This window comes from Clarias gariepinus, chromosome 22 (assembly GCF_024256425.1).
Source record: "Clarias gariepinus isolate MV-2021 ecotype Netherlands chromosome 22, CGAR_prim_01v2, whole genome shotgun sequence".
In the NCBI taxonomy this organism is placed as follows: Eukaryota; Metazoa; Chordata; class Actinopteri; order Siluriformes; family Clariidae; genus Clarias; species Clarias gariepinus.
This window is the reverse complement of record NC_071121.1, coordinates 520,001-547,500: the sequence shown is the minus strand read 5'-3', so window position 1 is coordinate 547,500 and position 27,500 is coordinate 520,001. Positions and strand designations below refer to the sequence as shown.

Below are 27,500 nucleotides of genomic sequence, written 5' to 3'. Positions count from 1 at the left end.
TAACACTGTGATCACGTGTGTGTGTAAAACATATTTTATTTTGTGTCTGTATGCGTGTGTGTACAGCGCGTGTGTAAAGCAAAAGATGTAAATGCGTGCATCACTTAATACCATGCCCCTTTACACACACTCTGCCTTTAGCAGCTTATTCAAGTTACAGACACTGAAACAGTGAGTTTGGAACAGGAATGAAACAGGAGGGATTTCATCCAAAATCTGTGATCTGAGATCTGGAACATTCGCTCGCTGAGTGTAATATTAAGATGTTTAAAAGGAGTTTAATATCTGAGCTTTAATGTGCAATGTGTTGATATATATTTAATTTAAACTGTAGCGTGTGTTCTCCACGTCACAGATCATTATTATTATTCTTATTAGTAGTTTAGGCTTGTATATTACTGAATATAATAAAAAATATTGTACTGTATATACAGATATTCATTATTACATCAGCGCCCCCTAGTGAATATATTTCAAACTGCAGTAACAACCAGAGCTCAAATTATAGTTTATTATGGAACTATAATATTATAAAGGATTATTATTTTTAAGGGCCAATATGTGACAGAGCATTCGGATAATCATGCAGAAACATGAATTAATATCTTAAATTTCCTTAAAAAACATTTAAACCTATAAAGATTTTAAACAGTGATGTGAAGAGAAGTTTTTCAGCCAGAACACTGAATATACTGAATATCATGATAAATCTATAACCAGCGCAGTCAGGACCGATATTTAAGGAATATGTCTGTTTTTAAATATAATGCTATAAAGTGACACACGGAGCCGATAGAGCTCAAAGAAAACAAATACTCAAGAGGAAGTAAGGGTTATATTACCCATCATGCCCTGCTGGTGTTTGTTTACCTCAAACTGGGGCCAGTTCATGTGCATGCCCGGGCCGTGGTTGTTGCTGAACCACTTGAGATCCTCCTGCGAGTTGACGGCGAGGATGCTGCGCTCCAGCTCGCGGTAAACCGTCGCGTAGCTGCAAAACACACAGACCTGCAGCTGGTTAACTGGAATTAAAACCTGAGTTTCCTGGACGTCTGCGGTGTAAAGTGTAAGGAACGATAGAGTGTACTGCGCGTGGTGTGGAGCTCTGACCTTTGGTTCTCGGTGAGGTTGAGGTGGCGCTTGATGTCCAGCAGAACCTCTTTGAGGAAGTTGAGTCTCTTCACCTCGTGCTGCTGGCACTGATCGAACACCTGCTCCATGCTCTCCATGTACTGCGGCTGGCACTTCGCTAACTCGTCCAGAGACTTCTCATACTTCTCCTTCGCCTGGCTCACACACACACACACACACACACACACATTGGTATCTATATTCACCTAATGTAACTTTTTGCATTAAATTTTTTTTTAACTTTTTTTATATTTCAAAGATGATCGTCCGTTTGCAAATTAAATAATTTAATTAACTTTATAAATTCTCAAAAATAATAAAAGATATTATACAAAATATTCTACAAATTTTATTTCACAATTTATATAACAAAAATCCAGATTCCTATACATTTCCTTTTATTATTATTATTATTATTATTATTATTATGTTTCTTTATAAATAATCAGGGAGTTTTTGTTTTATTAAGCGTCTCGTGCACGTGATGATAATCATTGATAGAATTGTTTCTCAGAGGGTAAAATTGATCAGTTAAGGAATAAAACAATAACGCCTAAATATAATTCATCAAAGGAAATAATTACCCTGATTAAATTAATAATAAATTTCAGAACTGATTTAAATTTCAGACGCAGAGAAACAAATAAAATGTTTTATTTCAGGACGTGTGTGAGATTCAGGCTGAGATCTGTCCACCTTTCTAATAAAACATCCAAAATCTGTCAGGATTTTATCTCTGCTTATTTAAAGACGACTCGAGACTTTAATCTGTGTTTAATAATTCAGCAGAAAGTGACGGATCTCGTGTTATAAATTATAAATTCATCTTTTAGGGAGAGATAATTATCACACCACAATGATTCATGATCACAGGGATCACACATGATCACTCTCTCTCTTTCCCCTCCGCCCCGTCTCACTCTCCTGTCTCACCTTCTGCACGTCCTGTTTGCACTTCTCCGTTTTCTCGTGCAGTTTTTTTTGCTGGTCCGGAGTCACAGACGCCTCGGCCTTGCTGTTCGCCTCACGGGACGCCGCCAGCTTCTCCTCCTTACAGGCCATGTGGTACGTCTTCTTAGCTGTTTCCATCTACACACACACACACACACACACACACACACACAATCTGATTATTGATCATTTTAGATCATTTCTGCTTCACACACAGCGTTCAGAACTCAGTTTGGACTGATGTCAGGTCACCACCTCCTCCACCTCCTCCACCACCTCCACCTCCTCCACCTCCACCTCCTCCTCCACCTCCTCCACCTCCACCTCCTCCTCCACCTCCACCTCCTCCACCTCCTCCACTTATTCTGTTCAAATTCAAATGTTATTTGTCACACACACAGTCATACACAGTACGATATGCAGTGAAATGCTTATACGACCACCGGTGACCTTAAAAAGAAAATAAAAAAACTATATATAAGGAATAAATATTAATAAAAGAAATAACATAAAATACAAAGGAAAATAAATGTAACTAGTAAAATAAACAACTGTACAAATAAGGGCATGTAAAAATAATAGAGGATAATATAGGAATATGGGGGGGAAATATATATATATATAAAAAAATTTTTTAAAGTGTTTTAAAGTGGCATTGAAATGTCTTAAAGTGTCAGAGTGGCAAAGTGCGCAGATAAATGTGCAATGGCAGGTAAACATGTATTGTATAAAGTGTCATGTACAATGGCTTCAGATATGTAAATATGTATTGCATGAACGTGTCCATGATTGTCCAGTCAGTGTCAATGTTTAAAAGATATTACTCCTGTGTGGAGTGATGTGTGTTCCTTATTCTTCCCTTTTTTTAAATATATTTAACTTCAGACTTCAATGGTCATGTTGGGGAAGGGAACAGAGGTGATGAAAATGTGATGGGCAGGTTTGGTCTTCAGGACAGGAATGTAGAAGGACAGATGGTGGTGGACTTTGCAAAGAGGATGGAAATGGCAGTAGTAAATACTTTCTTCCAGAAGAGGCAGGAACATAGGGTGACATATAAGAGTGGAGGCAGAAGCACTCAGGTCGACTACATCTTGTGTCGACGTTGTAACCTGAAAGAGATCAGTGACTGCAAAGTGTTGGTAGGGGAGAGTGTAGCCAGACAACACAGAATGGTGGTGTGTAAGTTAACCCTGGTGGTGAGGAAGGCGAAGAGGACAAAGGCAGAGCAGAGGACAAAGTGGTGGAAGCTGAGAAAGGAAGAATGTTGCGAAGTCTTTAGGGAGGAGTTGAGACAGGCTATGGGTGGTCAGGAGGGGCTTTTAGTTGACTGGACAGGGAGACAGGATAGGAGGGTACTTGGTGTATCATCAGGTAAGGCAAAAGTGGACAAGGAGACTTGGTGGTGGAATGAGGAAGTCCAGGAGTGTATACAGGGAAAGAGGCTAGCTAAGAAGAAGTGGGACACTGAGAGGACTGAAGAGAGTAGACAGGAGTACAGGGAGATGCAGAGTAAGGTGAAGGTAGAGGTGGCAAAGGCCAAACAAACAGCATATGAGGACTTGTATGCTAGGCTAGACAGTAAGGAGGGTGAGGTGGATCTGTACAGGTTGGCAAGGCAGAGAGATAGAGATGGGAAGGATGTGCAGCAGGTTAGAGTGATTAAAGATAGAGATGGAAATGTACTGACAGATGCCAGGAGGGTGATGGGAAGATGGAAGGAGTACTTTAAGGAGTTGATGAATGAGGAAAACGAAAGAGAACAAAGAGTAGAAGAGGTGACTGTTGTGGAACAGGAAGTAGCAAATATTAGTAGAAGTGAGGTGAGAAGGGCGTTGAAGAGGATGAAGAGTGGAAAGGCTGTTGGTCCTGATGACATACCTGTGGAGGTATGGAAGTGCTTAGGAGAGGTGGCAGTAGAGTTTCTGACAAGTTTGTTTAACAAGATCTTGGAGAGTGAGAGGATTCCAGAGGAATGGAGGAGAAGTGTATTGGTGCCAATTTTTAAGAACAAGGGAGATGTGCAAAGCTGTGGCAATTATAGAGGTATAAAGCTAATGAGCCAGACAATGAAGCTGTGGGAAAGAGTAGTGGAACCTAGGTTAAGGGCAGAGGTGAGCATTTGTGAGCAGCAATATGGTTTTATGCCTAGAAAGAGTACATCAGATGCAGTATTTGCTTTGAGGATGCTGGCGGAGAAGTACAGAGAAGGTAACAGGGAGTTGCATTGTGTCTTTTTAGATTTAGAGAAAGCGTATGACAGGGTGCCGAGAGAGGAGCTGTGGTATTGTATGAGGAAGTCTGGAGTGGCAGAGAAGTATGTTAGAGTGGTGCAGGACATGTATGAGAGCTGTAAGACAGTGGTAAGACGTGGTAGGTGTAACAGAAGAGTTTAAGGTGGAGGTGGGTCTGCATCAAGGATCGGCTCTAAGCCCCTTTTTGTTTGCTCTGGTGATGGACAGGATGACAGATGAGGTAAGACAGGAGTCCCCATGGACTATGATGTTTGCAGATGACATTGTGCTCTGTAGCGAGAGCAGGGAACAGGTGGAGGAAAATTTGGAGAGGTGGAGGTATGCTCTGGAAAGCAGAGGAATGAAGGTTAGCCGCAGCAAGACGGAATACATGTGTGTAAATGAGAGGGACCCAGGAGGATCGGTGAGGCTACAGGGAGCAGAGGTAAAGAAGGTGCAGGATTTTAAGTACTTGGGGTCAACAGTCCAGAGCAATGGAGAGTGTGGAAAGGAGGTGAAGAGGCGGGTACAGGCAGGTTGGAATGGGTGGAGAAAAGTGTCAGGTGTGTTGTGCGATAAAAGAGTATCAGCAAGAATGAAAGGAAAGGTGTACAGGACAGTGGTGAGACCAGCTATGCTCTACGGCTTAGAGACAGTGCCGCTGAAGAAAAGACAGGAGGCAGAGTTGGAGGTAGCAGAGCTGAAGATGTTGAGGTCCTCTTTGGGAGTGACAAGGATGGATAGGATTAAGAATGAGTTTATCAGAGGAACAACCCACGTTAGATGTTTTGGAGATAAAGTCAGAGAGGCCAGATTGAGGTGGTTTGGGCATGTTCAGAGGAGAGATGGTGAATATATCGGTAGAAGGATGCTGAGGTTGGAACTGCCAGGCAGGAGGTCTAGAGGAAGACCAAAGAGGAGATTTATGGATGCAGTGGGAGATGACATGAAGTTAGTTGGTGTGAGAGAAGAGGATGCAGAGGATAGGGTTAGATGGAGGCAGATGATTCGCTGTGGCGACCCCTGAAAGGGAACAGCCCAAAGACAAAGAAGAAGAAGAAGAAGAAGATTTAACTTCAGAATTTTTGGCACCCAATGTAAAATAATATCAGTTTAAATGATCATTCAATGATCTTCATTTAATAGCTGATGCGATGTTTTATCCCATTATTTTAATTATTGATATATTTTTGTATTTATCATATTTATGTTTTTTTTCTATAAATTTGGTATGTGTGTGTGTGTGTGTGTGTGTGTGTGTACAGTAAGTGTGTGTGTGTAAGTGTGTGTACAGTAAGTGTGTGTACAGTAAGTGTGTGTGAGTATGTGTGTGTATGTATGTGTGTGTGTACAGTAAGTGTGTGTACAGTAAGTATGTGTGAGTATGTGTGTGTATGTGTGTGTAAGTGTGTGTGTACAGTAAGTGTATGTGAGTAAGTGTGTAAGTGTGTGCGTACAGTCCGTGTGTATGTGTGTGTGTGTGTGTGTGTGTGTACAGTAAGTGTGTGTGTGTGTGTGTGTGTGTGTGTGTGTGTGTGTGTGTGTGTACAAGTGTTTATTTGTGTCCCAAAGAAACAGACAGCATCACGTCCTGGACTCTGAGTGAGTTACTGAAGCCTTTTTTAGGAACAGCAGTTTCTGAGCTTCTGATTATTTTGCTGTGTGTTTTTGGGAGAATTATGTTACTGGAGTTCACTGTACATTACTGAAGGAATATAATAGGTGTTAGAGGGCGGGGCGGGGGCGGGGGGCTCAGTGGTTAAGGTGTTAGACTACTGATCAGAAGGTCTCAAGTTCAAACCCTTGCACCACCAAGTTGCCTCTATTGGGCCCTTGATCGAGGCCCCTAAACTCTCAAATGTGTAAAGAGATAAAATGTGAGTCGCTCTGGAGAAGCGACATAATGTTGTAATTGTTGGAGGATGTTCTCTTTTATAATTTAAAGTATAAAATGTCTTCATGCTCTTTGGGGGCCAAAACTTAATGGGGTTTTCAGATGATTATTCATGATGACTTTCATTCATTTCCAAAGAGTTAATGTGATGTGATGTGGTTAACACTTGGGCGTGTAGTTTACTCCTGAGCCTCACACCTCGGGTCGAGCTTTAATTCCTGGTGAAAATCCAACATCCTGATGAGATCACGCTCGAAACATGAAAAACAACATGAATGATAAAAACTGATACAGTTAGTAAACTGCTGCACTACTGTCATACAGTGTTACCCAAAGTGCCTCTAGTGGACAGTAAGGGTACTGTAGGAGGGCCATGAGAGATATGCACATTGTAAAAGTAAACAGAAGTGATAAGATCAAGCCATTGGATTTATTTCTTCACTCATCGTAGTGTCACGTGTTCATCTGATTGGAGATGAACCATTTGAGACGACGCAGAAGATTTTCTCTCTTTAAAGCTTCGCCACCTTTCACCGCTACAGTCACTGATCCCTGGGACACCAAAATCATTCTCCACCTTCACCATCAGGTGATTTATATTAAACCACATCATTTATTTATAAAAGTTTTTTAAATGAAAGCTGAAAAATCAGGAATGTATTTAAGATTCTTTTTATGTTCTTATTAACTGCAGCCAATAGACGTCATTTAATCAGACTGATTTTAGAGTTTAGATTTTATTCATTTACAGCAGAAGTGTTTTTGTGTGAAAGTTTAAGCTTTGTGAGTTTAACTCTGGAGGGAAAAAATATCACACAAAATTTAAAGCCTTTTAATAAAATGATATGTGACGTGTTTCAGTAAACACTGCATGGCACGGTCGCTGTTTTCCAGCCACACACTCGTTCTAACACTCGATCACTCCGAGTCACACACAAACCCCGAGCATGAACGTGAAGAGCAAAACTGGGGTAAAGTTTGAAAACCAAATAATCCACAGAGTGAAGCTCATTCAGACATTCAGTAAAAACAATCACAAGCCGTCAGAAGGAAAAGCAGAAAACCAGGAGGGTGTGAGTTTATGCACACAGAGCTAATGAGTGTGAGTGAGAGACGGGTGTGAAGAGCACACAGGTGAGGTGGAGAGATGGAACGTGTGGACTGGAGTGTGTGTTTCTTGTTCATCGATGCTTCATTTGAAACTGAATTAAAGTGAGAGGAAGTGAGTAACACGTTCAGACGCTTCTGTTATTAAATAAACCTTCAGTGCGTTTATTCATCATTTAAAAACTCAACTGATAGACAAAACTAATGTTCAGCACCAGGAGTTACTGTAAACCCGGTGTTGGAGATTTCAGCTTTCAGTCGTCGATGGTAAGAAAGAACTCAGTTTCTGTAGCTCTGTCCATTACTGGCCCATTACTCCCAGCAAATCAGCTTCAATCTTACTGGGAGTCACCTGGAGGAAAGCGCTAAGTTCCTGGGTGTCCACCTGGAGGAGAACCTCACCTGGTTCTCCTCCTCACACACACACAGATCACTCAGACGATCTAAATAACATCAGGACTGAACTGATAAACACACACAGGCACAAACACTCTGATCTACCACCATCTCACAGTTTGTTCAGACCCTCCCACCTGATCTTCTCTTTTTGCACTATATTGCACAATATTTATCTATTTAACTCCTATTTTTTGCACAAAGTATTTTAAAATCATTGCTGCCCCTCAGGAATGTCAAATGTGTCCTGTTTCTCCTCCACTACATCAACTCATACCTCATTACTACAGAAGTGCTGAAACCTGTTACATTGTTGTGTTTGTCACTCTGTAGCTCTTTGTTTGTACATTTGCACTTCGGTGTCTGTTGTCTTGGAAAGAAGTAGCTTTAGGTTAACTTAAAAAAAAAAATGTAAATCTGTTATATCTGAGCCGGTCAGCCAATGAGGTCTCTGAGATATCTGGCTGGTTCTGGTAGAGTCGTGTTGTTAATTTATCTCATCTTGTTAATTTATGTTGTTGCATGTATGTAGCACCTCCTAAAGATCCTAAACCATCAGCCTTAGCATTATCAGACTCAAGAAACAATTCAGCTACATCTCCAGCCCCAGTACTGTTCCATGGCCTGATGCTCCCATCACCATGCTTCACTGTGGGTCTGGTGTTCTTGGTGTTTGTCTCACCAGACGATTTCCTTTCTAAAGAGTCCTGTTTCTCCTGTATAATATTAATTTCAATATTTTTATGTTCATTAGTGCAAAAACAAAAGCCTTAACGTGTGTAAATGTTGAATGTATATTTCCACTGGAAGTTTATTAAACAACACGAATTGTCTTCATGTCCCTGTCCCTGTAAATACTCCAGTGATACAGCATCTCCTCCAACATGACCTCAGTGTTTTATCATTCTTACCCGTGTTGTTTAAGCTTTAACATCAATACTCCTAAAGTTCTTATTCCTACCTCTTTGAGTTTCTTGGCCCATGGTTTCTGGGCTTTCTTGAAACCTTCTTCTGCCTCTTTGGCCTCCTTGAAGCCGCCTATCATCTGTTTATGGTAGGAGTCTTTCTGCCAGTTCTTCACCTTCTCTACGTCCTCGTTCAGTAAGCCGTTCTTCACCTCCTGATGGAGCTCACTCACTTTATCCGCCTCCGTCATCACAGCCAGCCAGCCTCGTTCCACAGAACCGTACTGAGGCCCTGCAACGACATTTACCATGAATACACACGCAAAGCACAAGACACAGTACATTCAATGTTTACACACCGTTTACAGAGAGATGAAATTAGCACTATGCTTTTGTTATTTTATTTTCTTCTGGTGTATTCATCCATATAGATTAGCCTTAGGTAAAGGAGCAGATCTGGGGGACTCATGGACGTAGAGTATTATGGTGAACTGGTATGTTTGGACGCTGTCCTCCTCACTCTCATTGATCACTCAGGTTTGTTGACGGTGAGGTGATTGTTTGCTTTACATCCCAGTTCCCCCTCATGTCTGTGTTTCCTTCTGGCTCCTCCCTTTTAGTTATGATGTCATAGTTAGTCCTGCCGGAGTCTCTGCTTGCACTCTACAGTTAATATACATTCACATTATACATTGTGTGACTGTGACCATACCTAACTGTTATCTCTCCTCTTCTTCTCTTCCCCCCCCTCTTTCTCTTTCCTCTCTCCTCCTGTCTCCCCCTTTCACTCTTTCTCTCTCTCTCTGTCGAGCTACACAAGTCGTTCCTGAGCTGCCAGTGATCCAGACTCCCTCTGCCCTCCGGACCTGTCTGACCCATCCTGGTGCCCCGCTTCTGGCTGAAGATCTCGTCACATGGATGCCCCGTGTGTCTCTCTGGGATGCGTCTGGTGTTTGGGGATGATTCTCTCTACCTAGAAAATGGTTCTGGCCTCGACTGGTGTTGGCAACTGTTTCTCTGGGGACTTGACAGTTCGATAGTTCAGGACTGGAACTTCCTACAAGTCTACCTGGGTCTTCAATAACTACCTGGACTCCATATTAACATCAATTAACATCAGCTATTATAGCTGAACTGCCTGCCACCCTACACACTGTATAAATGCAGATCATTTACTGCTTTCTGTTTCACCCAGATGAGGATGGGTTCCCTGTTGAGTCTGGTTCCTCTCAAGGTTTCTTCCTATTACCATCTCAGGGAGTTTTTCCTTGCCACTGTCGCCCTCGGCTTGCTCACCAGGGACAAACTGACCATGTTGATTCATACAAATTCACATTTCATAAAAACTTAAATAATTCTTTTGACTGTGTAAAGCTGCTTTGCGGCAATAAAAATTGCTTAAAGCGCTATACAAATAAAATTGAATTGAATTGAATTTATGGTCTCGCTGTCTGATATCTTCTACATGAGGACGGGTTCCATTTTGAGTCTGGTTCCTCTCAAGGTTTCTCAGAAGTTTTTCCCTCTGCATCATCACCTCTGAATGCTGATTAGGGACAAATAGGGATATTGCTTTAGTGTAAATTTATACACAGAATTTTTTTTTGTTAAATAAGCTGCTTTGTGGTGTTAAAAACACTACACAAATACATTTAAATTAAACAAACACTGCAACAAACCACAAAGCTGCACAAACTAAACAGATCCCAATGAAGACGTCTCAAAGTGTCTCACAGTGCCTTTGCATCAGAGGACTAACACTTCCCATTGTGGTGTCAAAACAATTGTAATTGTAATGAAATTTAGGAGAATCTAAAAAACTATCTACACCAGGAACACGGAGCGGGGCCCCTGAGCGAGGCCCCTGAGCGGAGCCCCTGAGCGAGGCCCCTGAGCGAGGCCCCGAGCGAGGCCCTGAAACCTCAAATGCTCAGATGTGTAATGAGATTAATGTAAGCCTAAAGCCTATTTCCCCTCCAAGTTTAAACATGTGACTTGAAGCTGATGGATCTACAGTGGAACCGTGTGATCTTCTGACCTTTCTCAATCAGCTGTCTCCACCTCTTGGACCACTCAGTGAGCTGCTGACTGTAGGCCTTCTCGATCTTGGCACGTTCCTGAAGACAGTTCATGAGATCGTTGCAGAGTCGATGGCCATCATCAATTCTCTTCACAGCACGCTTGTAGTTCCCCACCTGAGGAAGAAATGAGAAAAGGTGGTGATGGAACAGAGGCTGGAGGTTCTCGTGATGTTCCTGATTAATCGACATGTTTCTGAGAACCACAGCTTTCATTTCTGCTCACTCAGGGTTTGATCTACCGAGGGTTGAGATCTCATTTAACACTTTACAGCAGGAACTCTCAAGTGTTCTTTGGATGGTTAATGATTCTACCTTTATCAATATGTTCCACATCATTATTTTTTAAAACTGAAACACTCTCCTTAGACCCAAACCAAAGTGGCTCTGCTTGAAACCTTTCCTAAAATTAAAAAAACCTTCTGCTTTAGAGTTTAAGGTTTCCTCAAGGGGACGAAGCGAACAGCTCATTAAGGAGCGGGACTGAAACCTTCCTCCCTAACACTGCAGGCGTCAGGGCCGTGATCCCTCACCGGTGCTCTCATGTACTTTCAGTCTGTGTAACCGATGGACCTTTAGGACAGCGTGTACAGAACGTGTACAGAACGTGTACAGAACACACGCAGCAGGAACCGTGTTTATGACTGCAGATGATGTTGTAATACATTAAATAAGACTTCCACAAGGTGGCATGGCCGGCTCATCGTGAGTGATCTCTCTACTCCAGTAGGGGGCGACAGAGAGGGGGGGGGGGTGTTATCAGCTCAGCTCATGTCTGTGCATGTGGAGTTATGCAATGATGCTCATGGCTGTGTGTGTGTGTGTGTGTGTGTGTGTGTGTGTGTGTGTGTGTGCTCCAGCTCTGCTTGCATTAATCCTCTTCTCTGTGATTACTCGACTACCACAGACACGCAGAAATCCTCAGCTGAGAGACGCGGAGCAGCTACGGCCGTTACAGCGACTCTGCCCTTCCTGACGCGACCCGCGGGCTTGGGAGCGGCACTGAACACCGTTCATGTTGATATATTTAATAGAAGAAATTAATTAATTACAAAAACCTTTAATAGATTAACAAAGAAATAAACAAAGAAAAAAAAAACTAAACTAAAGAAATAAACAAAGAAAATAACAAAGAAATAAACGAGAGTTTAGAGCACAAGGTTTAATTTCATCAATGCGTTCATTTCAGAAAACAGATAATAACTGAAACCTTGTGCTCTAAATTCTTTGGATTTTCCTCTGTTAAATAGAGCGACATGAATAGAGTTGATTTTCATGGACTGTAATATTTAAGCTATTTTTTCCTCCGTAATAAAAACCTCTGCTTGTTGCTTGTGTAAGAAATGCTGATGTATTAAATCTGCGGCGGCTGCTGAATGAAAGTTCCCGGGATGTTTAGATCGATGTTGAAGATGACCGTGAGTCAGACTGTTACAAAACTGCAGAGCTAATAGATTAAATACACGCGGCGCGGATGAGAGAAATAAAATCTCTCTTTTCATTTAAGATCTCCTCTCTCACACATCAGCGTCCTGAGCTGGAGCTGGTTTTGATCTGCTCAGTCCTATTCCTGGAGCTCTGTGTGGTGCTGGGTTTGTGTTTATTGGAGCTGGAGTTCGCTCTGTGGGCGTTCACGAGGAGCGAGAGAGCAAGAACGAGCTTCGGATGAGTCACGGCCAAAAATGGTGGAGTTTAATCCATCGCTCTTCATCACACCACTCACAGGAGACAGAGTTCTGAATCCTGAATCCTGAGAAGGTGTTGATTAATTGTCTATAACGGCAGACCTGACAGCGGTGCAGGTTTATATTAATGCACTCAGTCTGATAGGATGTGGTTTCCATAGTAACGCCTCGTGCACAGGGAGGTGTACAGAGCACTGATGATGAACAGATCTGAAATTCTTTTGTAGAGTGTGGAACGCTAGTGGAAGGAGTCTCCAGTGTCAGCGCTGTGGAACAAGACAAACTGTGAGACTGCAGAGGAAATGTGTATCTACAGCTGCTACCATGTCAGTTAGATCAGGAAGATATATCTAATCTAATAATGTAATCAGGAATGGACATGAAATTCATCTGATTTTATTTCTGAATTCTACATTAATGTGACAGGATGGGGAAAAGGGTTTGGGTTCTTCATGCAACATTTCCAAACCTGTCTTCACAGTTAAATAATATTTAATAGTTAAACAAATGAATAAAGCAACAGAATAAGATGTAGCGTCCCGGATCAAATGTAGTATTAATTGTTTTATATTTTCAAGTCAAACATCATACTGTATACCAGTAGCTGGAGGAATTGACCAGATAACTGGCTGGTTAGACGTGTGTGTGCTTTGTGCTGAGGTTACGACCCTGCTCGGTTTAAAATGCAAGACCTGACAGTAGAGAAGCGCAGATCTAACGGCCAGAACGCTCCAAAGTCCACTAAAAGCCCGGCTTTGAAGAAGCGCAGCAGGTGGTGAAACCCCACTGAGAAGCCAGCTCGGTGCTGAGAAGAAGCCGTTGTTGTTTTTCTGGCAGATCAGACACCGAGCACAACGTGGCTTCTGTGTGTTTAACTCACACCACACACACACTCTGGCAAAAACACAACACCAGCACTGATGAAGCGCCGAATAAATGAAAAGCTCGTACCTCCCAGAAACTGTCCATGGCCTCATCGGCAGCGGCGGATTCGTCGTAGGAGCCGGACATGGCTGTGGGCGGAGTGGAGCCGTCTGGAGGACGAAGACGAGAGCAACAGATCCAACTTCCTCAAACACTGCGAGAGAGAAGAGGAGGAAAAGAGGTGCTGTCAATCAGGAGGAAATGATGGATGGATGTTTAGTGGGATGATCTCAGCCGCGTCTACTGACAGACACTGTCAGAAAAACACTTTCAGAAGTAATGGCACCCGTCATGAGAAAGGTGAAATGAGAGCATACTAATCATCTTACATCAGGACATTTTTTAAATGATTTTTACACCCACAGTATTGCTAGTTTTTTCTCCCAAACACTAAATTCAAAAGTGTTGCAACTGTACAAAAGTGTTGTAGAGAGTCCTGACAACTTTTACACACATTACGTGTACACAGACCCCAGACGGGACTCGAACCCGGACCCTGGACGTGCGAGGCGGCAGGGCTAATCATCAATCTTCTGAAATATCAGGTGGACCTAAGGAAGCCCCGCCCCTTCCGGTCACCTTACATTAGTACTGTTTCAGGATAATCGACGTTAATGGAGCAGACCAGCACAGCTGTCAATCATTCCAAATTTAAATGCTGAATGGCTTGTCGTTTCTTTAGAGTTTTAGCCAAATGTTTCTGTGATCACTCAAAGCGTCGTTCTACAACACAAAGCTCCTACATGATGTGTGCAGGAAATATCAGCTTGTTTTACTTTCACTTTATAATGAGTGACGAGTAAAGTTTACATGTGTGTGACCAGATTGTTCAAACACTCCTAAAAACATGATATCTGTTTGGGTTTGGTCTGCGAACATGCCTTATGGGTGCCAGTACTTTTACATTAAACATTTCTTTGTGACAATACTGCTGAGAACGATTTGCATTGGAATAGTTAGTTTTCATACACACACATACACACACATATACTCCTGAAGCGTGCCAATATTTTTGCAATAGATGTCTTTCGTTGCATAACCTCAATATTAATTTTTTTACTCTGTGTTGAATTCGGGACAATAAACATCAGGTCCATCAGGTCCTAATTTACAACATGAAGCTCGACTGCTGCAGCACAAATCCAATTTACTCAGTTCATTCAATTGGAAGAAAACTGTACACACACACACACACACACACACACACACACACTGCCTTTATGATATTACTTAGTGCTCAGAACTGCACTGTATTTTATGTTTATCTAATATTTTTAACTGTTTTATTTTGATTCTAAATTCAATTTTAAATAGTTTAATAGTTTCAAAAGCTTCTTTACAAACTGTTTCCACTCACTCACTCATCTTTATCCCATATTCAGGGTCATGCGGGCGGAGCCTATCCCAGGAGCCTTAGGGCACGAGGCGGGGTACATCCTGGACAGGGTGCCAATTCATCACAGGGCGCACACACACACACACACACACACACATACACTTACACACTCATTGACACACTATGGGCAATCTGGAAACGCCAATTAAACTAACCTGCATGTCTGTAGGAGGAAACCCACCAAGAGCTGAGCTGAGCAGAGCAGAGTACCCGGAGGAAACCCACCAAGCACAAGGAGAACATGCAAACTCCATGCACACAGAGATGGGAATCGAACCCGGACCCTGAAGGTAAACTCGGACCCTGAACGCCCAACTGTTTTTATTTTTCCAATTTAGCCACTCTCTCTCTCTCACACACACACACACACACACACACACACACACACACACACACACACACACACACACACACACACACACACACACACACACACACACACACACACACACACACATAGCATAACATATTAAAAACAAACATTGTGTGCAAACTAAGACCAATGAAGAGAAGAGAATAAATATGAAGACAAAACAAAACAATTAGTGTATTTTGGGTTCCTTGAACAATTATAATAGAATAATAACCGTAATCATGATAATGTTTTAAATAATAATTTTAATTTAACACTACTACTAATTATACAAATGATAATAATAATGTTTTTTTTATTTCATTTGATAAACATTTACTTTTTTCTTCTAGAATTTTATTGAATTTGTTTGTAACTAAATGGTTAGAATTCCTTTTTCTTTATTGTGAAACCATGGGGGCATAAATTATTGCACATACTTATTTAGAAACCAACCATAGTGCTGATGCTATGCCAGTTTATTCTGCTATAATTAATTTATTTTACATTTGATTCTTTCATATGATTCATTTATTTTACACTTGATTCACTGAAAAGATTCATGTGATGTTTAAAATTCACATTATTTCATTAATTTATTTACACATAATACATAATAACATTTTGGCTAAAAATATATTGTAGTGTTTATTCATCATTTACATTTAAGCATTTGGCAGACGCTCTTATCCAGAGCGACTTACATTTTTATCTCATTACACATCTGAGCAGTTGAGGGTTAAGGGCCGCGCTCAAGGGCCCAACAGTGGCAACTTGGTGGTTGTGGGGTTTGAACCTGGGATCTTCTGAACCATAATCCACTGCCTTAACCACTGAGCTACCCCTGGCCCTATCATGCTATACGGTACCTTTCACAGTAATAAGGTAATAATAAGGCTCCTCCAGCGGTGTGTCGAGCTGGTGGTGTTTGTGCTGAAGTGTTTAAACATCTCTGGTGTTAAAGCGAATGGTGTGTTAAAGTCGACACGCTCTGAACGCTGAGTCACTGTTTAATCATTCACTCACATCACATTTCACTACAACTGTGAACAGTGTGAATGCAGAGTGCAGCGACTCCGTGATCAGCCAAAAACACACACACACACACACACACACGCACTGCGGGACATGTGTGACGAGCAGGACGTCCATCAGGAGGACAGCGTGTTGAGGAGGATGAGGAGCGACGGTGTCAAGGTGAATAATAAACAGCAGCTGGAGGTTTCTGGCATGAGGACACATCTACCTCATCCACACCAAACACACACACACACACACACACACACACACACACACCCTGCTGCACGGAAAATAAACCACAGCTTAAGTCAGAGGTCCTTTCTTCCCTGAGACTGACAGATACACAGGCCACGCCTCCTTCACCATGACTGACAGGTACACAGGCCACGCCTCCTTCACCATGACTGACAGGTGCACAGTCCACGCCTCCTTCACCATGACTGACAGGTGCACAGTCCACGCCTCCTTCACCATGACTGACAGGTGCACAGTCCACGCCTCCTTTACCATGACTGACAGGTGCACAGGCCACGCCTCCTTTACTGTAACTGACAGGTACACAGGCCACGCCTCTTTCCCCATGAATGACAGGTACACAGGCCACGCCTCCTTCACCATGACTGACAGGTGCACAGGCCACGCCTCCTTCACCATGACTGACAGGTGCACAGGCCATGCCTCCTTTACTGTAACTGACAGGTATATAGGCCACACCTCCTTCACCATGACTGACAGGTACACAGGTTTTTAAGAGAGCCGTTATATGTGAGGTCACACCAGCAGCAGGTGAAGTTGTGAGAAGGTGATCTCAGGAGAACTCCTCTGTGGAGCTCAGCCTAATCACCAAATCAACCATTTTGTCCCTGAGCACTCGGACACTGAACTCCTTACACGTTTTGGATATAAAGAAGAAAATAATAATGAGTAATGATGTGGAGTTTGGACTTACCCAGTGAGAACCCACCACAACACCAGACTCAGGAACACACAGGTACAGAACATACAGCAACAACCCTTCAGCTCTGAGACCAGGGTGAGAACGTGAACCTGATCAGAGCTCAGACAGCTGACTGAGATAATCCACCCATGGTCCACTTCACCAGATTATACAGAGAGAGGGAGAGTGAGGGAGGGAGAGAGAGAGACAAGGAGGGAGAGAGAGAGAGAGAGAGAGAGAGAGAGAGAGAGGGAGTGGGAGAGAGGGAGAGAGAGAGGGAGGGAGAGAGAGAGGGAGGGAAAGAGAGACAAGGAGGAAGAGTGGGAGGGAGAGAAAGTGACAAGGAGGGAGAGAGAAAGAGAGAGGGAGGGAGTGAGAGAGAGGGAGGGAGAGAGAGACAAGGAGGAAGAGAGGGAGAGAGAGACAAGGAGGAAGAGAGGGAGAGAGAGAGGGAGAGAGAGACAAGGAGGGAGAAAGGGAGAGAGAGGGGGAGAGGGAGAGAGAGAGATGGAGAGAGGGAGAGACAAGGAAGGAGAAAGAGAGAGGGAGAGGGAGGGAGAGGGAGGGAGAGGGAGAGAGGGAGGGAGAGAGAGAGGGAGGGTGGGAAAGAGAGAGAGGGAGGGAGAGGGAGAGAGGAAGGGAGAGGGTGTGCGCAGGTGTATGAAACATTTAGAACCAGACTGTGAAAGCAATAGAGTCAAAACAGAAACAAGGTGAAAAAACAGAGACGGCAAGAAAGACAGATAGAGAGACAGTGAGAGGGACAAATATAAAGAGAGAGACACAGACTAGGAAAGACAGAGATAGATAGACAGACCGAGACAAAACAGAGACAGGCAGAGAGACAGACAAAAAATAAGATAGAGACTCAGTAAAAGAGACAGACCTGTACAGAAAAGGATAGATAGATAGATAGATAGATAGATAGATAGATAGATAGATAGATAGATGTGGAGGAGATGTTATTTTTTACTGGACAGTAAACATGGTGTGTTATTTTGCACATCGTACTGTATTGTGGGAGAGAGCGAGGGACAGGAGAGAGAGACAGAGAGAGACAGTGAGACAGAGAAACAGAGGACGGAGAGACACTCAAAGGAGTATAAGAAGGGCAGGAAAGTGGCTTGGGTTAGAGGAGCACACACTCACACACACACACACACACACACACACACACATGAGAGCGGATTATTAAACGGTGGATTCTCCATGATGTTCCTCTCTCACTCAGGGTGCAGTGGGCGTGTCCAGTCCCTGCCCGCTCATTGGATACCGCTGAGCCACGGCCGACCAATCAGAGTCGAGAGAAATTACATCATCACATAGACACAGTCAGCTGACAACAACAGAGACGCTCACTGGAGCTGATTTAAAATTACAACACACACATCTCATGACTGTCTCTCCGCAGTTCTCTCTCTCTCTCTCTCTCTCTCTCTCTCTGTCTCTCTCGTGTCTGTCCTCATTAGTGAGTCTATATTTAGTAAACATGTTCTGTCGTTCTTTCTGGTCTGTAGGAGGTGAATAAAGGCCTGTTAGATTTCTGACTGCTTTAATTACATTTCCTGTAGAATAACGAAAATCAGACAGGAAGTTAATCTCGTTACCGCGCGCAGTAACACGAGCAGAATCCCTCTCTCTCTCTCTCTCTCTCTCTCTGTACAGCAGGGCCTGGATCGTATCCCAAACAACACCTTCTAACACCTTCTATAGTCGTTTCTGTTTCATGTGGGGGTCAGGGGTAGCTCAGTGGTCAAGGCATTGGACTACGGTTCGGAAGATCCCAGGTTCAAACCCCACAACCACCAGGTTGCTACTGTTGGGCCCTTGAGCGCGGCCCTTAACCCTCAACTGCTCAGATGTGTAATGAGATAAAAATGTAAGTCACTCTGGATAAGAGCGTCTGCCAAATGCCTAAATGTGATTCTGGATTAGCTAGCATTTAACTAGCCTGTTGCTGGTGTGTGTCGTTATCATGTGTTTTATTACATTTAATCCTCTTAAACCATAAATATTAGACTAGCATGCTAACTGTCTTGTTATAATCATGTTTTTATTTTGATTTCAAATAAAAACATGATTTTAACAAGACACACAATGAACTCAAACGAATGGGTCGCCTGATATAAACAATTTATTGATCTAGCATGTAGCGCGTGCTGTCCTACACACGCTGTGTAAAGACGTCCGTCTGAAACATCACCAGCTGCTGCAGACGTTTTGGGTAAAACAGCTAAGATTCCACTACATACACAGGAGACTGAGGAACATTTCTACTGGATCCAGAGTAAACTCCAGCGCTTCTCTTAAACACGATGTCACACCGCTGCTCGATAACTAACATAACGTTATTTTATTCAGTTCAGAAGGTTTAGAAGCGTTTTGGGTAAAATACAGGGGAAAAAAAATCACTTAGAGGCGTAGATTAATCGAAGGTGTGTAAACAATCAGTTGTTACTGAATTCAGTGTAATGAAGATCCAGGACGACCGCCGCGGCTTCCTGCAGCAGCACCTGATGCTCTGCTGAAAACCAGATTTATTTATCTTCCTTATCGTGTGACTCCAGCTGCTCGGGTGCAGAATCGCCTGAAAGCTGCGTTATATTTCACTCAGCCGGGGGACCAGGAGGAGGAGGAGGAGGAGGAGGAGGAGGAGGAGGCCGCGTCTCCCTGCAGGCCGTGATGATGGATGGTGACATTACACCGTCAGAGAGGAAACTCCATCTTTTCCCGCGCTTGGACGCTGAGGGAGCGCAGTAGAATTACATTCTATCTATCTTCTAATAACGCGATGTTAATAAATCATTAAATAAACGATTAAAATTATTGGGTTTATGATTCTCTAACATCATCCATCATCCAAAGAAAAACAATAAACACTGTTGAAATTTCCTCATAATCTGTAATTTATAATGATTATAATGATGATCAGCAACAAGGCCATACAGAAAATATAGAATATCAAATGAAAAGTAGTGTGTGTGTGTGTGTGTGTGCGTTTTGCAAAGTGGAAAGTTCTAGATTTTAGAGTTAAAAAAATATTCACTTTTAATTTTTCATGTTTATACAATAAAGTTGTGCTTCAGTGAGATTTTAATAATTTTGATGCAACTTATTCTTGAGCACCTCAGGTTCAGTACATCAGCGCCTTGACTCGATTACACACACACACGCGCGCGCGCGCACACACGTATATAGAGACTCTTGGTTTACTCACTCATTCGTTCTCTTCAGCGCTTATCAGTACAGGGCCGCGGTGGCCTGGAGCCTATGACAGGCGACTCTGGACATGAGGCGGGGGACAACCTGGACAGGGTGTCAAACCCATGGACATTTACATTTACATTTAGACATTTTACACACATACAGACAGACCTGAAAATGGACGTGCAAGGCCACAGCGCTAACCGCTACACCACCATGCCGCCCTCACCTACTTTACACTTTCTCAATCTGAAACCCACACACAAAATATTCCTGTTTTGTTTCCGCTCATCCTCTCTGTTTATCTACATCCACTCTCTCTGTTTCCTGTCTGTCTGTTTCACTGGGTTCAGGTGTGTGTTCTGGATGAGGTTTGGTTTATTAAAGTTTGGTTCTGCTGTACCTGCGCCTTCATGTCTGCTCAGTACACCAATCACGTTTCATAACCTGTTCTAAATTTATCACCTACAATCCTTACACTGTCATCTACTATCACACTGCACTACATCACACTACAACATCACAATACACTACAACATGACACTACACTAGAACATGACACTACACTACAACATCACACTGCACTACAACATCTCACTGCACTACATCACACTGCACTACAACATCACACTACACTACAACCCTCACATTGCACTACAACATCACACTACACTACAACATGACATTACACTACAACATCACACTGCACTACAACATCACACTACACTACAACATGACACTACACTACATCACACTACACTACAACCCTCACACTACACTACAACATCACACGACCCTACACCCCTTACACTGCACTACAACATTACACTACACTACAACATCCCACTACACTACAACCCTCACACTGCACTACAACATCACACTGCACAACATCAGACTACAACATCACAATACACTACAACATCACACTACACTACAACATTACACTACACTACAACCCTCCCACTGCACTACAACATCCCACTACACTACAACCCTTACACTGCACTACAACATGACACTGCACTAAATTACCACACAGCAACATCACACTACACTACAACATGACACTTCACTACAACATCACACTGCACTACAACCCTTACACTGCATTACAACATCACACTATACTACAACATGACACTACACAACAACATCACACTGCACTACAACCCTAAAACTGCACTACAACATGACACTACACTACAACATCACACTACACTACAACATCACACTACACTACAACCCTCAAACTACACTACAACATGACACTACACTACAATATCACACTACACTACATCACACCACACTACAACTTCACACTGCACTAAAACATCACACTACACTACAACATGACACTACACTACAACCCTCACACTGCTCTACATCACACTGCACTACATCACGCTACACTACAACATGACACTGCACTACTATTTATTTGCACTAAATATACATTCACATTATACATTGTTCGACTGTGACCAGACCTAACTGTTATTTCTCCATCTCTTTTGCTCTCTCCTTTTCTGCTCTATCCTCTCTATCTCTCCATCTTTTCTTTTTCCTCTACCTATCTCTCTGTCGAGCTATACATGTCGCTCCTGAGCTGCCAGTGATCCAGACCCCCTCTGCCCGCTGGACCTGTCTAACTCATCCTGGAGTCCTGCTTCTGGTTGGAGATCTCATCACATGGATGCCCCCGTGTGGTCTGCCTGGAATGCGTGTGGTGACTGGGGTTGGTTCCACTTTTCCATGAAGGTGGTCCTGTCCTCGACTGATGCAGACAGTTGTTCTCTGAGGACCTGTGACTTCAGTCGCTCAATAGTTCAGGACTGGAATTTCTTACAGTCTACTTGAGCCTCCGGGAACAAACTGGACTTTAATCTTTCTCCTCTTATACTGAACTTCCACTCTCGCATATTATTATGCACATCAATCCCTGCTATCTGTTTTCACCCAGATGAGGATGGGTTCCCTGTTGAGTCTGGTTCCTCTCAAGGTTTCTTCCTATTACCATCTCAGGGAGTTTTTCCTTGCCACTGTCGCCGTTGCCCTCAGCTTGCTTATCAGGGACAATCTTATCATTTTGATTCATACGCATTCACATTTTATACAAACTTAATTATTTGATTGTGTAAAGCTGCTTTTTGTAAATCGTTAAAAGCGCTATACGAATAAAATTGAATTGAATTGAACTACAACCCTCACACTGCACTACATGACACTACACTACAACCCTCACGCTACACTACAACATCGCACTGCACTACATTACACTGCACTACAACATTAGACTGCACTACAACATGACACTACACTACAACCCTTACACTACACTACAACATCACACTACACTACAACATCACACTGCATCACACTGCACTACAACATGACACTCCACTCCGCCCCTTATGCTGCACTACAACATGACACTACACTACAACATCACACTACACTACAACATCACACTGCATCACACTGCACTACAACATGACACTCCACTCCACCCCTTATGCTACACTACAACATGACACTACACTACAACCCTTACACTACACTACAACATCACACTACACTACAACATCACACTGCATCACACTGCACTACAACATGACACTCCACTCCGCCCCTTATGCTGCACTACAACATGACACTACACTACAACCCTTACACTGCACTACATCACACTGCACTACAACATCACACTACACTACAACCCTCACACTGCACTACATCACACTGCACTACAACATGACACTACACTACAACATGACACTACAACCCTCACACTGCACTACATGACAACACTACAACCCTCACACTGCACTAAAACATCGCACTGCACTACATCACACTGCACTACAACATGACACTCCACTCCACCCCTTATGCTACACTACAACATGACACTAGACTACAACATCACACTACACTACAACCCTCACACTGCACGTCATCACACTGCACTACAACATGACACTACACTACAACATGACACTACACTACAACCCTCACACTGCACTACATGACAACACTACAACCCTCACACTGCACTAAAACATCGCACTGCACTACATCACACTGCACTACAACATGACACTACACTACAACCCTTACACTACACTACAACATCACACTACACTACAACATCACACTGCATCACACTGCACTACAACATGACACTACACTCCACCCCTTACGCTACACTATGATGTATCACACACCATCACACTACACTACAACATCACACTACACTTCAACTCTCATGCTGCACTACAACATTTAACTACACTACACCCCTCACTGGTATAATCAACACCCGTGCACACGTGTACTCTTTACTATAACACTGTGACCACGTTGTAGCGCAGCCACATAAGGGGGTTGTTTAATATAGGCCATTGAAAGATGGTAAATAAAAATACAACCACTGGGCCGTATAAATGAACCCTATACGGTGTATTTTGTTCCCCAAGTGACTGTGTTTGGGTTCCGGGGTTAAGCTCTCGCGAGCATGCGTGTTAGCAGCGCGAGGGAATCCCGATGACACGTCGGGTCACGAGTTCCGGCAAAAAAAGTGGAACCGGCGAAGAACTCGGGGTGGAGAGATGAGGAGACAGCGCGCTGGATTTTGTGAGAGAGAGAGCTTGTTTGTTGTACCCCAGGATTACTTTTCCCTGAGTGGATTAATCTTAGTCAGACTTATTTAATACTCCTCTCATTCCGTGATCTCGTGCTTCCGGATTGAACATCTTACACCGGTGAGACCGAGCCATCTCTCCCCGCCACCATCACACACACACTACAATAACACGGACATTGGACTTTCATACATACACACACACTCACACCTCATTATTTTTGTACATATTTTGTATATATTGGTTTGTGGTGCACCTTGTATGTTTGTTTGTCTTTTTTCACTTAATACACTGGGTTTGTTTTGAGATTATTGTTGTCGCGTGTCTTTACTCGCTCCGCTACGCTTGAGCTACACCGGGAGTGAGTTTTATTAGCCCTTATTTAGATTCTCGACCCCGTCGCAGGGTAACTAACTTAAATAACAAAGCCGAGCCTTACAACGTGTGTGTGCGTAAAACATATTTCATTTTGTGTCTGTATGTTTGTGTGTGTACAGCGTGTGTGTAAAGCAAAAGCAAGTCTCATTAGAGAGGTTAAAGATCCATTTTCTCTCTCTGTTCTGGGCTCAGCCGGCTCTTTGTGTCTGTGTGTGCGCGTCAGAGCAGAGAAAAAGAGTGTGTGTGTCTTTGTGTCTGTGACACACACACAGACCCCTCCTACTTTCGCCTTCACAGACACACACAGACGCACACTCTTTCTTTCTGCTTTACACAGAAACACTGCTCTGTCGCAATTCTTTCTTAAAGGTAAAGTGCAGGTTAATTTGTTTTATTTTAACTTTATATTTCATGTTAATTATTTTTATGTATTTTATTTTTTTTCTGCTGTAAAATGAGTAATTTGAGTTTCTATTATTGCTTATAGGGAAAATTCTATTTGGTTTACGAGTGTTTGGAACACACACATTTCACTTTCACATTAAATTTTTTCCGCTGTTCTCTTTATATCGTTTTTATTTTTCCTATTATCAGTCTAATATTATTATATTATCATAACATGCTTTCTGATTAAATAATCTGGTAAAGGATTCAGTTACAACCAGAAAGAAAAAGAAGAAAAACAAGCAGGAGAAGGAGAGAAAAATCAGGTGAGGTTGGAGCAGGTGTTCTCACCACAGGAGCGCATGGAGAGGAGAGAGGAAGAGAGAGAAGAGCGAGAGAGAGAAAGAGAGAGAGGGAGAGGGAGAGAGGGAGAGAGAAAGAGAGAAAGACAGGGAGAGAGAGGGAGAGAGGGAGACAGGGACGGAGAGAGAGAGAGTGTATGTACATATTTAACCCTTGTTAATCCAGCAAGAATAAGAACCTCAAAGTGGACATGTGAATGGGTTTAGTCCATCTCCAAATCACAGACACACAGGATTAAGATCACCGCACTTTTTACAATCACACGTGGTGCCCAGGTAATACAGTACTAGTCCCGTACGAATAGGACATTAGTCCCAGAACATTTTATAATGATGTTCACAGTGTGTGTGTGTGTGTGTGTGTGTCCATGAGAATGCTTTAGAAATGCCCAGGTTTAAGGCTGAGTCTTCTCGCTGAGAGCTCCTTCAGATCTTTGTTCCTTGCTCATGTGACCATCTCTGCTTTACAGAGGAACCACCTGGAGAGTGAGACGCTGAGTTCACACAGCTGAGGGGAGCCGTGGTTCTGTGCTGCAGTGTACAGGTTCTCCTGGTGTGAGCTGAAGTCTTCGTGTTCCCTGGGTGTGATGTTCTCCACCTGTGCTGTACGCTGGACCCTCACAGCCGCTGCTCTGTGGGTTCTCCTGCTCCTGCTGGAGCGTAGCTCCTGTGATCAGCACTTCTGTTGTCTCAGAAACAGGACCACTGCCTGTCAGGAGGCCGAGCAGATGTTCTTACACCTGCTCTCCAGCTGTGCTCCATTCTCCAGCCCCCACCTGACCTGCTCACCCTCCCCCACTTCTAATCAGTTACAGATACTAATCTCTCACTCGTTACAGAAAATGTTCAATAATTAAATGACAGAAGATCGAAAACACACTCTGGAAGCCAGACGCCGGACAGATAGAGAAGGAGATTAAGATAAAGGTGAAGGTGGAGAAGGTTGCATGTTGGTTGAGTGTTAGAGGTCTCTCTCTCTCTCTCTCTCTCTCTCTCAGCTCTTGTCTGCTCCTCTCAGTCTAATCTGACCTGACGTCTGAGTGCTCAGACACACCGTCTCAGACGAGGTCTATTTTTGGAGGAAAATAAACCCGACCCTGTGAAGGTTCCTGATCCTCAGCCCGAGGAAGTAAAACATGGACATTAGTGAGATGTAGAGATTTATCTCCTGAGGATCAGATCAGTGCTGTCGCGATTACTTAAGAATAATTCACATTTATTAAATATTATAGAACGTTTTAGTTAATATAATATTTAAAAAATAAACAGGGTGTGTGAAATGCGTAGCCTAATGTAATGATGAACATCTAACACTGTGTGTGTGTGTGTGTGTGTGTGTGTGTGTGTGTGTGAGATGCAGAACTCTCTACTCTCTACTGTGTTTCAGCCCCGCTCGGGTCTCCTGATGGAACTCTGGTCTGAGCTTTACAGCGCGCATGCTTTCTCTCCTGCTAGTTTAGTACAAAATTAGCTACATGATCTCTAGCTAAATGGTTAGCTTCAGAGATTAGCTGACTAGCAACATGTCCCAGTTGCCTAGCAACAGTGTTCGCGCTTGTGCTCGCTCCGGCCTCACAGCAAAAACACAGAATTACGAGTTGCATTTGAACGCAGCATTACAGCAAGTCACATGACCTCCAAAGAATAATCGACGAAGATCACTGATAAACCAAACATTATCACACACACACACACACACACACACACACACACACACACACAGAGGGTTTTTCTATTCCATATTCAAGTCGCATCCAGACCCACTCACACCAGCGAACCCATTCACGGTCGCCATAGCAACACAGACTTCCTCGTCTAGTTACACACGGATCATACAAACACACGCACACACACACATAGCCCTTTCTAACATTTCCTTTCTGCTATGGCATGTGTGTGTGTGTGTGTGTGTGTGTTCAGGAGAGAGGGAGGAGCAATGAAGCTCAACATAAACCTCTTTATGCAAAAAAATGATACCATTTATTATATAATGTATGTTAATGTAAGTTTTGGCACCCCATTTAAAACACACTAAAGAAGTGATACACACTCGCGTAAGCAGACAGTCAGAGCTTCAAGAATTTACAGTTTTTCATACGTACGTATTTTCGTATCGTGAATCCACTAGGAGTGATTTTATGAATCCTTTGGTGTCGGGTGTTTACAGTGTTTTACAATCAGAAACGTGATTATAGAGAGGTGTGAACTGTTTTCCCAGCAGGGGGCGCAAACCCTCCCGTTTCCCATTGCCCAGATGAACACACACCCATGACACTCTACACACAGAAAGCCGACGGGCTCCTCATCACACACCTGCAGCAGTTTAAACGCACATTAGCGCTTCTTTTCTTCTGTTTCTCAAAGTGTTTCATCAGAATTTAAGCTTCTTAAAACATGCAAAGTGATTCTGCTCACTGTGGAGTCTTTAATCTCTCTGTAATATGAGAAGAAGAAGAAGAAGAAGAAGAAGAAGAAGTATTTTTCTACAGCTTTGAGATTATTTGGTTTCCCATCTTTA

General features: G+C 43.0%; 1 protein-coding gene across 2 annotated transcripts in view; it reads right to left on the bottom strand.

Moving 5' to 3' along the window:
* Window positions 1-27,500, bottom strand: part of LOC128510270 (protein kinase C and casein kinase substrate in neurons protein 1-like) — a 50,552-nt gene that overhangs the window by 4,485 nt on the left and 18,567 nt on the right. The window contains exons 1-7 of one of the 2 annotated variants that reach the window (XM_053482437.1): window positions 17,023-17,191; window positions 13,333-13,459; window positions 10,657-10,813; window positions 8,675-8,910; window positions 2,065-2,220; window positions 1,111-1,286; window positions 871-991 (exon numbers count right to left, since the gene is read on the bottom strand). In XM_053482437.1, the coding sequence (XP_053338412.1) occupies window positions 871-991; window positions 1,111-1,286; window positions 2,065-2,220; window positions 8,675-8,910; window positions 10,657-10,813; window positions 13,333-13,392 (906 nt within the window). In that variant the 5' untranslated portion in view covers window positions 13,393-13,459; window positions 17,023-17,191. Of the gene's footprint in view, window positions 1-870; window positions 992-1,110; window positions 1,287-2,064; window positions 2,221-8,674; window positions 8,911-10,656; window positions 10,814-13,332; window positions 13,460-17,022; window positions 17,192-27,500 lie in introns of those variants that run through there. The other variant, XM_053482436.1, reaches the window with a different exon arrangement.